Raw genomic sequence first — 14,684 nt, 5'->3', positions numbered from 1 at the left:
GAATTTTTCTGTTTTTAAAAAGCTGTAGAAACTGTTTTCATTGGCATTTTTCCTCAAGCAGCTTTGCTAGAAGAGTGAACTTGTTTGCCTCTTCTGTAATTTTCCTTTGGTTATCATTTACGTTTTCTTTTTGAACATTTTGCTTCTCTGCATAGAGTATGTGTATTGTAAGTAACCTCCTGTGCAAATGATAGCATTAGTTCCAAGCTCTGAGCTCTCCATAGCCTGAGACCTTGATAATTATAGGTCATTATTGATGGCCAGGAAGCAACACTGTATGCTTTTAAAAATATTTTTAATGTTTTAGATTAAATTTATAGATGTTTTCCATGCTGTTTTAATGCACCTTCCCTGGGGCAGAGGGGAAAAGCCAGTCCTGTGCAAGATTATAGTACGGTATGTTCTGACTAATTCTAATTACAATGCTTAATATTCGACAGTAATACATTTTGCTCTGCAGTGCCTCTGTTATTGCGTGGGGAGGGAAGGGGGGAGGGGGAGAAGGTTTTCAGTTCCTGAGTAACATCACTCATATGGCAAGTGCAATAATAAGTAAATGATACACTCTGCACAAGGTGCAGATATTGGGAAGTTTAATTCAAAATCATGACAGGGTATATTCAGTTTAGATTAAAAGACTAAGATTAATTAAAGAGGTAAAGAGTTGTGGTACCCAAACTTTTCTAGTTGTGACCTCTGTGGGAGCCATGACAAATGTGTGGGACTGAGTGCAAAATGAAATCACCCTCATTTGCACACTTTTGGTAGCTTTATTGTAACAAAGAACTATACGTGAAATTCTGGACTATGCCTCTAAGAGTATGTCTACACTGCAGAAGAAATTGTGTTCTTAACTGGTGTTAAAATAGCAGTGAAGGGAGGGAGACTTGGCTTTAAATTCAGGTTAATGGTGTGAGTTAAAACCTAGAAGGCAGGGCACCCTCATGATCATGAGTTAAAAGCGAAGTTGCTGGGTCTTCACTGCTATTTTAACCCAAGTTAGTTAACCTGAGTTAAGAACACATCTTTTTTTTCAGTGTAGACTTTCTCTAAGAGACACAAACACAGAATTTGTAGACCAAGTGGGGTATGGCGAAGGTGGCTTAAGCCACCTTCGAAACCTCCCAAGTCTTGACCTGCCCTGGGAGCTGGAGAGGACTCTGGCATAATTTAGACAGCCCTGAGGGCCTAAGTTATGGCTATTTCCTTGGGCTACCCCAAGGGCCACAGCCCTGCCCAGAATCTCCACAGTGCTGTGTGCTGCAGCCCCACCCAAGCACCCCCCGCTCCTGTTTCCATCCCCCTTTCCCAGCAGCTCCGCTACTCCTGGCCTTGTAATGGGGTTCTCAGAGGACAACCTTATGGCTGTCTTCCGCAGTGCTTACATTGGAGGGGAATCCTCCTCAAGGCAGAAACAGGGTTTTTAGGGCCCATTTATACCACTCCAGCTCTTTTACCTCTTGTAAAGGTGCCAGAGCAGAGATGAGAATCTAACCCTATATTTTTACCTTGATGACTTACATGTGAAATCACACTCAAGATCTTTTAAGATTAATTTCCAAAGATATCCAACCAGTAACTAGTTATCTCGAGATGCATGCCTCTCCATAACATTGCTGTGTTCAGTTTGCCTAAGTCCATGCTACACTGATTGTAATTTCCAGCTTTCAGTTTATTCGTGTCAGAAGTTTATTTGCAATATTTTAAAATAGCATAAATAAACAAGGAGAACAGAGGCAGAAATGATTGAGCAAGTGATGAAGGCTTACTCTTTGCTAACAGATCCTTTGGGTCAGATTCTCCTCTTACGTCAGTTTGACACCACTGGACCTCCATTAATTTCAGTGGAGTTACTTTTGTTTTGCCCTTATGTACAAGGAAGATCAAGCCCCTTACAATGAACGTGCCCAGCTTTGTAATATTTAGGTGAGACTGGAACTAATTCTGATAAAAACTGGTCTATTGAACTGTAACAGAAATAAATCTGTCCATTTGCCTAATGGGCCTAAATGGAACAGTATATAACCCCCCTCCCCCCGACCCTCCTTTCATTGGAGTTAATAACAATGAGAGCTGGGGTTGCTCAGTACCTGTAAAATTCAGATGCCCATAACTAGGTGCCTAAATAGGAATTTGGAGGCCTACCTTTAGGCACCCAGGTTTGAATGTTTTGGCCTTTATGTAGCTGGATATTAACTGGCCTGTCCTGTATTAATGGAGTAGTACTCGAAAAATTTAGCATCTGTTGTCCGAGATGGAGAGGGACCTGGAGGATGTGGCCCTGCCAGAGCTGAGGTGTCCATGAGACTTAGGTTGTATTTGCAAGTCTAGGGAGCCAGGTGTAAGCTAACACTGGGGCCCTCTGGTGATTCAGACCCCCCCCCCCCCCCGGGGAAAAAGTGTGAGGGGGTTGTGGGAGCAGGTCAGTGAGGGATTGGTGTTTAAAACAAGACTTTTGTCAGGAATTAGTGGCCTAGGCTAGTTCTGAGGGAGCATGAAATCCCAGAACTGGATAACTCTCCAACTAATGTCAGTGGGGCTTGGGGTGGAGCAGTAGAAGTACATTATAATGTAATGAAAATAATTGACTGTATATATCAATGAGTCAAACGCAGACGGAGAAAATTATTCACCAAGCAGGACATGAGTTCACATTGTTTCACTGATTGATGAACAAAGCTGCTATTTAGAGGCAATTAATTACGCAGTAAGACATGACAAGTAATGTGTTTGGGGCATTCATAGCATGCCTTTGGGTGCCTTGTGAAGCATGAAGCTGAGGACCAAGTGACTTCAGCCACCCAAGAAGTTCAGCAAACCCCTAGGAAATTGTTACCAGAAGTGTTTCTTTGTTCTTAGCTTTCTGAGAATTTCTCATTAAATATCTCCATGTATTTACTGGAAATTAACATAGTCAGAAATACGTTTGTGCCTAACATTCTAAAGCTATTTCATAATTCTGTTGACTCCATCAAGAGATTTTTTAAAAAATGGCCTAACTTCCTGGCTAATGTTACAGAATAGAGTAAATAAACCAATTTAGCAGTGCATTTTAATTAAGCTTCAAAATTAAATAGCATGGAAGGCCAATTACTGTGGAATTATAAGAAATTTAGTGTATCTGAAAACTTCTCCTTCAAAATCCCACTATTATTGAGAGACAGGCCCAGTAAAGAGCATTAACATATCACAGGACCAAGAAAAAGTTAAATCCTATTTCTTTTATATGGTCATGCTTACTACATAAAGAGGTAGTTTCTAAATTTAAAAGGGCTAATGAAGCTTAAATTTTTTTTGAAGTACTTTCTCTTCACCTGGTGGTGGTGGTGGTGATGGGGGGTGGGGGGGGGTGGGGGGTGGGTGTGTATTTACTTCATGCTCTCTATGTCCATGAAGTAATTTTAAAATCAGTATTGTCTAGCTCTCAGATAGAACCTAGAGTCCCTTAGTAGATATTTTAACAGCTACCCCAAAATAGTTGCCATATATATATGTGTCATCAGAAAATAGAAGGTTTAATGGACTTGAAACTGAATCAGTGTTGATGAAGTCAGGTTTGTTATGGGTTAAAATCACTACTCAATATACGTGAAGGTTATGAAAATGTTTGGAATTTTATACACTGTCTTGCATTTGATTTTTTATTTACTTTTTGCCTAGAAGAAGGAACTGCATGCTTTAATAATCCTTTCTCCCTAAATTTAAATGAAATTACATGATAAAAGGCAAAAAATAGTTTTAGGGAATAATAATCATTCCTCCATAAACCTTCAAAATTCTGCCCAAAGTGTGAAATATCACTAGTAAACAAATGGAATGAAGAGCTCAACGCTACAGTCATGAAACAGGAGTTTCCTTTTTTTCCACAACAGTAATTTTGCTGGAATTATGTGGTATAAAGTGAAGGAAAATGCTATTTTCTGAGTTTAATCTCCTCTTAAGCGTCCTCTCCTTTTTTAGACCCCATGTCTTTTTAACAGAAAGCTTATTGGGGATGGAGAAGCGAAGAGAGATGAGATAAAGGGCAAGTGAATCTGTGTGTGTTAGATTTCTATTATTTACATATAATACATATCAGATATTGATATGAGAAAGTTCAGAAATTGGATGTAAAGTTAAAGTACAACCACACTTGTGGCAGTGATACATTTGTGAGAAATTACCTTTATTATACAACTTTGGCCACTTCATCTGCCTTCTGCCAAGCAACCCATTCTCCGTGGGATTTATTCCAACCTTCCAAGAAAAATATTTAAAATTTCAACTCTTTGAAGTTGCTGAGGAGTCATGGGGAAGAGACTGTAGTGGGTGGGTAGACAGCAGGTGAAGTGGTCAAATATGTATGATCAGTAGTATAGCCATGGGATAAATTAAATTAATCACCTAGATATCGCCTACATGTGTGTTGAGGAGAGTCTTCCTCTATATCTGTCTCTTTGTGTGTGTAAGGATAATATTAAATACAATAAGATGATACAAATGATAAGTGTATTAATCTGAAATATACAACTGTATGTGTATTCTATAGGTATAACATCCATGTATATACATGGAATCAACTGCCAAATATACATGTGCTTTCATGCTGTGTAAATGCTTTGAGGAACTGTGTCTGGGTGAACAGTGCAGAGGTGAAGAGTGCACAGGTGAAGCCATAGTTGAAGGGAGTGGCGTGTGGGGGTGCACTGCACTAATTTACACACACCAAGCTGGTTAGTGGGGATGCACTCAATCCCTTGCAGGAACTAAAAGCCTTCTGGCTTATCTACAACATGTAGGCTTGCAGTAGTTCTGTCCTCTAGACCTGTAGAGACGTGTGCTGTTGTGTGACTTTACTAAACTGATTTTTGTGGCACTTTTATTTTACCTCCTCCCACCAGTTCAAGCCCCTCTCCCTACCACTTGCTACCAGTGACGTGACAATGTGCTTGCCTTCTGAGGAGAGCGAGTGCTCCAGCCTTTTGGCTGGCATCAGGTCTCTGCAGGGAAGCTACAGTAGTTTGGTGGGGGAAATATTAAAGAGAAAGGATAGAAGAAACCTTAGAAACTGTGACTGGTTTAAAGTAATAGAGCAATTGTTGAACCATCAGCAATTAAAGTTTCTGAAAGGATGCACCTTGCATGTATAGATTAAAAACACTAAATTTCTATTAGTGCGGCACAGTAAACCTAGAATTCTGGAGTAAGACTTTCACAAGTCCCTCTTGTAATCTAGCATAGGGTCGTTTTACTTCTGAGTACACCAGCCAACCCTGCTACTGATTCTGTTGCTGATAAGAGGATAAAGCCAAATGCAATGTTTAAGCTAACTTATTTAGTTTAATTAATATTGTAGGCGGGATGAACAGGAGTGAAATCTCATGTGCCATCTTATCTTCAAAGTTGAGTCAACACATGGGGAGCAATCTGATGGTACATGGAAAGGGGAGGGACTTTCTTTGGCCTAATCTAATCTGACCCTGCAATTAGAGAGCAGAGCAGTAATGGCCATGCGGGATGGCACGTCACCTTACTTGAAAGTGCTTTGAACAGTGAGTGGTGACAACTAGAATTATGTTATTTTACCTCTTCCTGAGCCTGGAGTCAGACGTAGAGGCAAACAGAAAGGTGAGAAAATATACTTAAAAACAAATGGTGGCGGGGAGCTAAGAACATGAAAAACGGGGAGTTGGGGAAGGGGAATCTGTGAAGAGGAAATATGTTTTGCCTTTTTCCTGATGAGTAGTTTAAAACCTGTTAAATGTTGAGTCACTTTATAGCGTGTACGTTTTGAAATCTTGACTCAAAAGAACAGAGCTCATTTGATTAAACTAAGTGTGATCTACAGCTGCAGAATATTCAAGAGAAGAATCATAATGTGCTATACTTAAAATACCTTCCTTTTGACTGTAGTCTCTTGGTAGTAAATGACAAGCAATCCAATTCTGAGTGTACTAGCCTTGTATAAATGTGCATTCTAATAGTGTGAGTCAAAATTCTGTTGAGGGGTCAGATAGCTCAGTGGTTTGAGCATTGGCCTGCTAAACCCAGGGTTGTGAGTTCAATCCTTGAGGGGGCCATTTAGGGATCTGGGGCAAAAATTGGGGATTGGTCCTGCTTTGAGCAGGGGGTTGGACTAGATGACCTCCTGAGGTCCCTTCCAACCCTGATATTCTATGATTCTAAGCTTGTCATGTGCATATGTAATTCTAGGAGATGAATTCCTGCTGACGAATCATACCTTTAATTAATTTAGTAGATGGCTTAGTGTCTAAGAAAAGGCAATGAGAGAAGAAAAGCCAACGTTCTCCTTCAGGTGTTCCACGACAGTACTTTGGTAATTAGATCTTTCTTCCCTTTCCACAGTGCCCATGTATCCCAAGTGAGCAGTAACATTCCTGCTACTGGAGAGTAAGTGACTCTGTTTATTTTTAAGTTTTGTTGCTATCATTTGTTGTCTACTTAAGCTTTTAAAAATGTTATTCTCTTATTTTTCTGTAATAGCCTAGTACTGTCCAAAGAAAAGTGCATTGTGTATAGTGATCATAAACCACTTCCTCTCAAATAAGTGCCTGGGTGTCATAGTTCCTTGCTTTTTTCCCCACACCCGTGGGATGTTATGGTTATGTAACCACGGAGATTTCAAGAAGCACAACCTCACTGTGCTATAAAGAGACTCCTTACCTGCCTGACATTCAGGTCCCAAATTTTGGCATATGAATTTATTCTTGCGCGCGCGCACACACACACACACACACACACACACACACTTAGCAAAGTTAAAATACACTTTTATGATATTGCTAATTTTTTTGATTTGTTTGATTTTTCTGAGGGTTTACAAACTCAGCTAACATAATAGTTAGCAACAAGTTTATAAACTCTTCAGTGGCCTCTTGGCCCATGTAGAGGTTCACGTTCATAGCTAACGCTTTAAAAATTAACCATCAGATTCTCTCAAGAAATCATTTTAACATAAGAACATTTTAGTGCGCTAAATGTTATTGAACATGAATGAATGAAACAAATCTGGAGTTTCTAATCAAGTCTTTTGTGAGCCATGATGTTCCAGAGAGCATAAGACTTTTCAAAATATCGGGGGGAGTGGGAGAGAAATTCCTTTTTTTCAAACTGTCATGTATCAGAAATGTTTGTCTGATTTATCTCAGTCTTTATCTCCAAACCCTCCTCTGTCCCAAAAATAAGCAGAAGAAATTTCAAGAAAAAAGGAACATTTTTTCCACAAAGTGAGAATGCGAGGGTTCGGTTAGGTTTACAACGGAAACAGTCTCACAACCTTGACTCTAGTGTCACTACAGTGACTCCATCACTATACTGAAGTGAATAAAAGCTCTGTTGCTCACAGTAGTTCTTATTCCAATCTCACACCAGAATCAAACAGGAGTCATTCCATCAAAATCAGTAAGTTGCAGCAGTGTTAAAACAGCATGGGATCAGAATTGGGCACTTATATATAGTTGAGTAAAGTTGAGTTGCCCTGCTGTGTGGTCGTCGTACTTGTGAGAAGGTAATCACTCATCATTCTCACAGGTGCTACTATTTCTTATATAATTTTGTTTCACCTGGTGGAGATATATGATGAGTGTAACTATGAATAGCATTCACCCTGATAACCTGTCTAACCGCGCTTTCAGTAGCATGCCCTTAACATACACTTATTAAAGAACTTGCTGCACACACATTCATGTCACTTAAGGTCCTTACTTCAAAGAGCCTTTCCTTCTGGCAGGCCTTTCACAGGGGTCAATCACAGTTGCAGTCTGTGCACTCTGTCACAAGGGACTGCTCCCTCCTAGCTCGTCTGGGAGTCAGTCACCCCAGAAGGATGGGGGCAAGTTAAAGAGGAGGCATGACTATAGCCCCAGCCTTGCATCATCCAGGCCAACAATGCTGGTCAGGTGCAGTGAGGGAAGTGCACTGCACCATCGGAAGTGGAGGTGCAGCAGGAGCATTCTGCCAGTGCACCAGGGAGCTGTGAGAAGTGTTGTTCCCCACCCGTACACACCGCTCCACCCGCTAGGGGTGTGGCTCAGTACATGAAGAGCCGGTGAGAGAAGGGATGATGCAGGCCCGTTTGCACGTATTTGCATCATGCATGCACCAGCCATCCAAACCTAAAGCAACCCCCCCTACCCTGGGTTTGCTTGACATGGGTCACCCAGCATGAGGTGTTTTGCCCATGTTGTATCCCTCTTTCCACCACCACCCACAGTTTTCCCCCTACCTCCCCAGAACTGGGAGTGAATTTAAAAACACACAGTAAAAAGCTGTAGACCCTGTTATCTTGGTATGGGTTGTCTAATCACTTGAATCTTAAATTCTCATTTCAAACTAAAGTTCTTCATGTGGGGGTCTGTAAATTCGGGGGTCTCCAGTTAGGCACCTAAGTAAAAATGGACTCCTGTACAGAAGTATTGAGTGGCCATAACGGCCGTTGACGCTAATGGGAGCTGAGAATGCTCAGCACTTTTGAAAATTTAGGTCACTGCTTTACGTGCCCCATTTTAGTCAACCACATCTGAACAATTTAGCTGATGTCTTGCCATGTGTCTGCCATCCTTAGCATGTTTTTGACACTACTGCAGTTATTAAAAAATTGTGACTTTTAAAAAGGGAGAGGTTTTCTGGTAAGTTTGTAAGTTTAATTGACCTTATTTTTCATCTTGACAGATACTTAGAGAAGACGATCCGCTCAGCAGTGGAACAGCATCTCTTTGATGCTCATGGCTCAGGTGGGCAGAGTTCAGAGGACTCCGAATCAGGAACATCATCAGCCTCTTCAAATGTGTCCACCAGGCAGAGGAGGCGGCATCACAAAGAGCAGGAGGAAGGCCGACGAAACAGAGACGTGTATGTTCATGATTTCTTCTCCTTTAAAAATTATATTTCATTGATAGCATCATAATCACACCCATTAAATAGGCAAGACAGTAGCTCCGTTATTGCAAGCCTTGGCCCCAGTTCCGCAATTGAGAGTGTACAGAGTGACTGCTGCACCTGTGCTGGCTCTCCATTGGAACTGCAGAACCAGGGCCTTGATTTGTGGTCGTTTCACAGCGGAATGGGCTGACGGGTGTCAGCCTAAAAGTAGTGTTTGGTTTTTGTTTTAATTGTATGTATCTGGAAACAGTAATACTCCTGAAAAAAATCAGTTTTGGCATTTGTAACTTAATACTGGACAAAAAATAACCCTTTCAAATGCTTTTGTATAACAAAACAGCTACAAAATTGGGACCAGATTCTAGTTTCACATGTAGAAAGACAGCTTCAGTTCAAATTTTGTAGTGCTCTGTGTGTGCATTAGGGAGAAGAACGTGCCCCTTTTATTAATCAAAAATCAACCATTTTTATCTCAATGGTTATAAGACAGATAAACAGTATTTTGAGACAGCTTTTTTTAAATGCCTCTCAAGGATTAGTCATACATAGTATTCCTCCTTATGACATACAGCATATAATACAGATGTATCAACATCGCATTCTGAATAGAGGTGGTATTCACGCACAGATCTAAGGATTTTTTTTACTGAAAGGAAAAAATGTGACCTTTCCCCACTTTTAGAAAATAAAAAGTATTTTTAAATGGGCAAGATGTTTGCACAGTCTAAACTGTTTCAAAATACATATATAGAAGACTTCATCCCAAGAATGTGTAGTATGGGTGTGTGAGGGGAATTTGATATATTTCTATTTTTTGTAGGGCAGTACAACTGTATACGACGGCCAACATGTTTAAACTCAGACCCTGATCTTGCAAACATTTACGCGTCTGTTTAACATTAAACGTATGAGTAGTCATATTAACGTTAATCATGTGCATAAGTGTTTGCATAATTGAGGGCTTAAAGTTAGGCTCTTAAATACATGTTATAGGTGCCTTTATAAAAATTACCTTATTTTCAGAGCTGCTGAATACCCACAAATCTTACTGGAGCTACAGGCCTTAGCATCTTTTAAAATCAAGCCACTTTTATTTCGGGGGCCTAACTTTAGGCACCCGGGCTCAAAAATTATAATCCATGCTACTTGACATCCAGGAATATAGATTCATAGATTCCAAAGCCAGAAGGGACCATTGTGATCACCACTGTGTATAACACAGGCCATAGAACTTCCACAAAATAATTCCGAGGGCATATCTTCTTGAAAAACATCCAGTCTTGATTTAAAAATTGTCAGGGATGGAGAATACACCACGACTTTCAGTAACTATGGGATGTTAACATAGCAGAGAAATGTTCCTGCAGTAAAAGCATTTCTGACTGACTTTTCAGGTAAGTAGGTCAGAAGCGGGCTAGTGTACGTGTTTGGCAGCATATATTGCACGGCAGTTTTTTCTGCACAGCCTCTGCATCGCATTGTATATTTGCTGTTTGTGCTTTCTAGCCCATTTAGCCGCTAACTCTTCAGTCCTGTATTTATCCCAAAGCCCCAGACATTAATTTAAAGCAAATCAAAAGTCCTAAATGGCACCGAGAAATCAGGTCATTTCTCTGGTTTCATAGGGATAAATTGTCCTGCAATCTGTTATGGTAAATTGTGAAAATTGAAAATTTCATTTGAGACCTTTTTGATTTTGGCTGGCTTTATCTCTTTGCTCTCTGGACACAGATCTAAAGAAGATCCATGGTGCCACACAACACAGTGGCAGCATACAACTGGGATAATATTTATGCCATAAATATGTGGATGGGCTTACATTTTGCACACCACATGACCTACCGTCTAAATGTAATGAATCACATCTCAGGGGTTTAAAAATAATAATTGCACAAAGTTAAATGGGTCTGATAAGCTTTATCCAGAGATTTATAATTCTCTGTCCTCTACCTTTTCCAGGGACAAAACATAGAAATGACTTGTGACCTAGAAAATAACTAGAGCATTTTTTAAAAATATGAATACTTTTGCCCTCATGAGGACTAGCCAGACACCTCAGTGTCAGATTCTCCTCTCTCATTTATACCAGTGCCACACCAGAGCAACTTCACTGATGTTACTGAAAGCAGAACTTGAGCTTTGTGCCTCTCTGTACAAAACTGCTGTGGATGCTTACAACTGTTACCCACCATTCCAGCTTTCCATCTCTGGCATGATAGATGTGCTTTTAGCCTGAAGGAGCATAGAGTTTGGGAGGAAGGAGATACATATCGATATACAAATAGAAGATACAGTGATGCATGTATTTTTGAAAGTGTCTCTATTATTGCACATAATAGAAAAACACCTATTAAGGAGGGCAGAGGAGTGGCACTGCAGAAGAACAACTGCAGGGAAAGGGAGCTAGCAGAAGACCTTCACCCTCCTAAACAAGGAGGCAAAGATGAGCATAGATGACATGTCTGGAAAACACACAGATCTGACTAGACAAAACAGGAATTTATCCCAGTGTCCAATAAGAAGCATTTAAGCAAGCAAACACATTTCCATGCAACACAACAAATCACACAGCCCTCTCTCACAGCAGTCCGGTTATTCTTGATGAGGCATTTTCGTCCCCATCCTGTTCTCTGTTATTTATCACTCCCTCACCCCTCCCAAAAAAGGCAGGGGGTGGTGGTGCAGTGGAAATCCCTCGTGTGTTCTTACCCTGCAAACTTGGGTAAAGAGATGAGTTACAGTAGGTTTGGGAGACATGCCCAAATTCTGCTTTCAGTTATACCGGAAATTATTACAAGTTGTTAGTTGCTTAAAAAAAAAAAACCCAAACATTTTGTCTCTGGGAAAGTTAACTGGCATAACCTTTTAAAAATAACTAGTACAGCCAGGGGCTGATCCATTCTTTCCACTGACTTTGGTGGGAGTTGGATCATTTCCCTAGTGCTGATGACCATGTTTCCTCATGCGATGTAGTGCACCTGTTTTTAACTCCTTGTTGGGATTTAGGATGTCACAACCTTTGTTGTGTTTCTTGCAATAGGTTAAACGCAGATGGGGTTTAAGAGACAATTCCAGAACTGCACCAGTCAGCATAATGCATTTCTCTGCCAATAGCATAAATGCAATAGGATTGTGTTTTTAAAAAATAGCTTGTTGCAATGTAATTTGCCTTCCTCAGAGAGGTCATCAACAAAGAAAACATTCCTTCTGGATTCGGAAACCTTGAAGATTGTATTCTGACTCCTCAGGAAGTAGAAAAATTACAAGAAAACAACTCCGGGTATATTGGAGAAAGGAATAAACCAAAACGGCAGAAATCCAGCACCAAACTTTCTGAGCTTAACGATAACCAGGATAGCCCTGTGGTAAGCAAACATGCCATACAAAGTGCAGAGAGTGTCAGTATCATGTTGGGAAAGAGCATCCCACTCACAATCAAGCATCCCGCTTCCCCACTGCCTTGTACCTTGTGTAGCCATTTACACAGATGTAATCACTTGCACTTTGCACAGATGTAAATGGCTGGGTAGGGTCATGGAGAATCAGGCCTTACACTTTTAACAAGTTTCAGAGTAGCAGCCGTGTTAGTCTGTATCCGCAAAAAGAGAAGGAGTACTTGTGGCACGTTAGAGACTAACCAATTTCTTTGAGCATAAGCTTTCGTGAGCTACAGCTCACTTCATCAGATGGATGCACGAAAGCTTATGCTCAAATAAATTGGTTAGTCTGTAAGGTGCCACAAGTACACCTTTACTTTTAACAAGTGCATTGTGGTTACAGAAGGGCCAAATTCAGACACTGACCCTCTTAGTCTACACATAGCTATTTTTGTTTTTAATAGAGCAAAACAATATGGTTTCAAAAATAGAGTAAGGAAGTGAAATTTGTCCCCAAGCCTGCAAGATTTTAGTAGTATTGAGCCTGTTCAGCACCTCACAGGTTGGACCATCAGCTTGTGTGGGGCTTTTCTTTTTTTTTTAATTCTGTCCGATAGTTTTCCATCACAATGTAGCTTATCGGTGTGGTGTTTGTAGCGAGTGAGTGTCAGGGGCATTATCAGTGGGTGAATTTGGTGGTTGCCCTTCCTCTCAGCAGCGGCTGCATTTCAGAGGTGCTGTATACAAAATGCTTTGGAGTCCTTTAGGATGAAAGGTGATCAATCTAGATACATCACACCTTTTGACTGCAAACATATCTGGCGCATTTGCAATGTACCGCACATCGCGAGCACAGTGGAATGTGCACAGCCTGTAGAAGACATGGGTTTACACTGTGCAGCCTTTTTGTTTTGAATCACAGAATGTTGTGATCCCTGTTTGACCTTCCCAGTAGAAGACAGTTTGCCCACCGTGACAAACTGCAAAAATTGCTGATGCCACATCTCCTTCCCCGTATAGCCAACACAGGCACTAAATGTTGTGTTAGCAGTTTAGAACTTACAGCATATTTCAATGTGGGCCATTGATAAAGACAGGCATGCAATGCCGCATGATACTTGGCACATCACAAACTCTTAGCACCGCTGGGAGCATTACAATACCCTGAGAAAAGAGTAGGCTTTACCAGCTGTGGAATATTTTCTCTGGTTGTTGTTGGTTGAGTTCCAAAGTCTCCTATAGGTGAGTGCCCGTTAAATGTGATATGTTTTGTTTTGAAAAAGTACATCGTGTTCTGGCACACTTGTTTTAGATTACACAGCCGTGGTTATTTATCAGGCTAAAATGTACACAGATACCGAAGAGGGAATGAGTTGGGTTCTTCTGTGTATTAGATAGAAATGGCATTGATAAAATGAAGGAAAGAAACTGAGAAATCATAGGCTCTGTGTATTAGATTTAACACGAAGCAACAGTATCCGATCGCATATAATAGACATTTAATGTCTGCACCCTTTGAGACACTCTCTCCTTAGAGCTGCCACACGAGACAGATTTCAGCGTTTGGGCCAAGAGTGTAAGTGGCTCTTTTGTGGGTGTCCAGGAGGTGAGGACATGCAAGGAGCCTCCCATATCCAAAAAAGATCCTCTTGTACAAGGTACTTACAATTCTGAAGTAAGTGGCCAGAGATGAGCTATATGCCCTCTGGCGGCAAGTATTGACCGTGCAGTAGCGTCCCTGTGGGACTGTATATGCAGTTGCCTCCCTTCCCTCTCTCTATTGGGGAAGACTCATCATTTTCTTTGGTGGGGGATTCTTCTTCTGCTTCCCATTACTGCGTTAATGGATGGTACAGTGACAGTCCACACACATGGGAAATATTTCTCTTTTTCTTTTAAATAAATGTAAAGCAAATTAGTTTCTGCAGATGTGGGGCCATGTTCTGGCTCTGGATACACATGTGCAACTTCCACTGAAGTACCACTGAGAGCCTGATTTGCTTTTACACTAAGGCCCCTTAATACCACTCCTGCAGTGTAAAGAGGCCTGAAAGTGGGAGGACATTACACTGATGTCCCCGTTCAGGCCCCTTCAGTCAGCCAGAGTGAAGTCTAAATGAGAATCTGGCCCAGATTGTGGTCTTTAAGAAGGAAAGACTGTCAAAATACCTACTTGACTGAATATCTTGGGGTTGAGGGGTGGGCGAGGCTCAAACCCAGTGGTCTCCAACCTTTTTATGCCCAAGATAACTTTTTGAATCTAAGGGCAACCCAGGATCTACCCTGCCCCTTCCCCAAACGCCCCACTCACTCCATCCCCCGCTCCCTCTGTCGCTTGCTCTCCCCAACCCTCACTCACTTTCACCAGGCTGGGGTAGGGGGTTGGGGTTCGGGAGGGGGTGCGGGCTCTGGGCTGGGGGCCAAGGG

The 14,684-nt window shown here is 41.2% G+C and overlaps 1 protein-coding gene across 14 annotated transcripts in view; it reads left to right on the top strand.

The window, feature by feature from the left end:
* Positions 1–14,684, top strand: part of FAM13A (family with sequence similarity 13 member A) — a 194,422-nt gene that overhangs the window by 136,408 nt on the left and 43,330 nt on the right. For 13 of the 14 annotated variants that reach the window (XM_043545143.1, XM_037896862.2, XM_043545140.1 and 10 more), the window contains 3 exons: positions 6,346–6,390; positions 8,671–8,850; positions 12,059–12,245. In XM_043545143.1, the coding sequence (XP_043401078.1) occupies positions 6,346–6,390; positions 8,671–8,850; positions 12,059–12,245 (412 nt within the window). Of the gene's footprint in view, positions 1–325; positions 397–6,345; positions 6,391–8,670; positions 8,851–12,058; positions 12,246–14,684 lie in introns of those variants that run through there. The other variant, XM_037896864.2, reaches the window with a different exon arrangement.

This window comes from Chelonia mydas, chromosome 4 (genome assembly GCF_015237465.2).
Source record: "Chelonia mydas isolate rCheMyd1 chromosome 4, rCheMyd1.pri.v2, whole genome shotgun sequence".
Lineage (NCBI taxonomy): Eukaryota > Metazoa > Chordata > Testudines > Cheloniidae > Chelonia > Chelonia mydas.
This window is presented reverse-complemented; position numbering and strand designations above follow the sequence as displayed.